The 1,476-nt window shown below is 36.2% G+C and overlaps 1 protein-coding gene across 1 annotated transcript; it reads left to right on the forward strand.

Moving 5' to 3' along the window:
- Positions 1 to 482: 482 nt before the first annotated feature.
- Positions 483 to 1,241, forward strand: LOAG_15551 (zinc finger protein; the record flags this gene model as incomplete). Its single annotated transcript, XM_003151041.1, has 1 exon — positions 483 to 1,241. A coding segment is annotated over one exon (759 nt), but the record flags the coding sequence as incomplete, so codon positions are not given.
- Positions 1,242 to 1,476: the final 235 nt, after the last annotated feature.

Genomic DNA, 1,476 nt, shown 5'->3' on the forward strand with positions numbered 1-1,476 from the left:
GGATTCCAAGATAAGCATTCTATTTTTTAAACGAAATTATTTTTTATCAAGTTTGTAACTGTGCTAGTTTGCACAAAATCTGCTTTGGAATACTTGCGGCTAATTTTCAATATGAATAATTTGTTGTGTTTGACGTTTGGATGAGAGATATTCGCATCATACATGCAATGAATGCTTACCGATGTTAATATATTTAGAAAAGCATATCCTTGAAAAAGTTTTTACATTTTGTCAAGTAACAGATGATGTTGTTTCTCATAAGCAACTATTCGGTATACTAGTAAAATTGAATTTTTTTTTCAGAATTGGCAAGAAATCACTCTCATCAAAATGCGTTTAATCTGTTTTACCTTCTTTCTCTTCCAACTGAGTGACACTCAAACTATCGTAAGTTCATTTAAAGTTAAAAATAGAAGCGTTGCAATATTTTAAGGTTTAAAATTTTAGCGCAATTTAAAATTGATAATTCCATATAATTTGAGGAGCCACAAATAGAACCGTTGGATTTGTCAATATCAAGAATGATTGAGGACCGGATTGGACCATTAGATCTGTCAGCGCCAGAAGTGAGTACGGGAGAAATAGAATTAAGCAAAACTGATCAGTATGACACAAAGACATTGAACTTACCAATTCAAGAGGCCAGTAGGGAAAAAACAAGTGTAAGAACAAAACCGAAGAGATCATGGCTCGAGTCGTATCAAAAGGAAACATCTAGACTGGAAGAACATACGAATCAGGATGACGCAAAGTCATTGAACCTTCCAATTCAAAAAGCCAGTGAGAAACAGACAAGGATAGGAAGAAAGAGGAAGATATCAAGAGAAAATACGACTCACACAAGTGAGAAGGGGTTCAAATGCAAAATATCCCAGAAAGATTTCGCTGCTCCATCGAGTCTGCGCACACATATGGAGCCTCACACAGGTAAGAAGCCGATCGAATGCAAAATATGCGGGAAAACTTCCACCACGACATCGAATTTGCGTCAACATATGAGGATTCATAACGATGAGAAGCCGTTCTCTTGTTCGGAATGCAATATGAGTTTCACCCAGTCAGCGACTCTGCATAATCATATGACGATTCATACCGCTAAAAAACCGCACGCTTGTCCTGTGTGTTGTAGAAATATCTCTCAATCACGTAGTATGAGAAGGCACATGAGAATTCATGATAAGCCCAGATTCAACTCCACTACATGCGATAAATCTTTCCCGTGGAAATTCCCTTTGAAATAACACATGAAGATTCAAATAACGGGCTGATAGACGCATTTCAAACCGAAACACGCATTGCTATTTCTGATGTTGTTGTATTTTCTATACGATAAATTCATTTTTCCTTGTTGTATTGTTATCATTGTGTTGCTTTATTTGTGCATTGGTATCGTTCCTCTACCATTTCTTTATTATTTCTCTTATCTTAGTGAATAAAATTCCTCGTTTCGCACCTACTTGCACTTTAATAAACAGC

Source organism: Loa loa (assembly GCF_000183805.2).
Source record: "Loa loa unplaced genomic scaffold supercont3.2155, whole genome shotgun sequence".
Classification (NCBI taxonomy): domain Eukaryota; kingdom Metazoa; phylum Nematoda; class Chromadorea; order Rhabditida; family Onchocercidae; genus Loa; species Loa loa.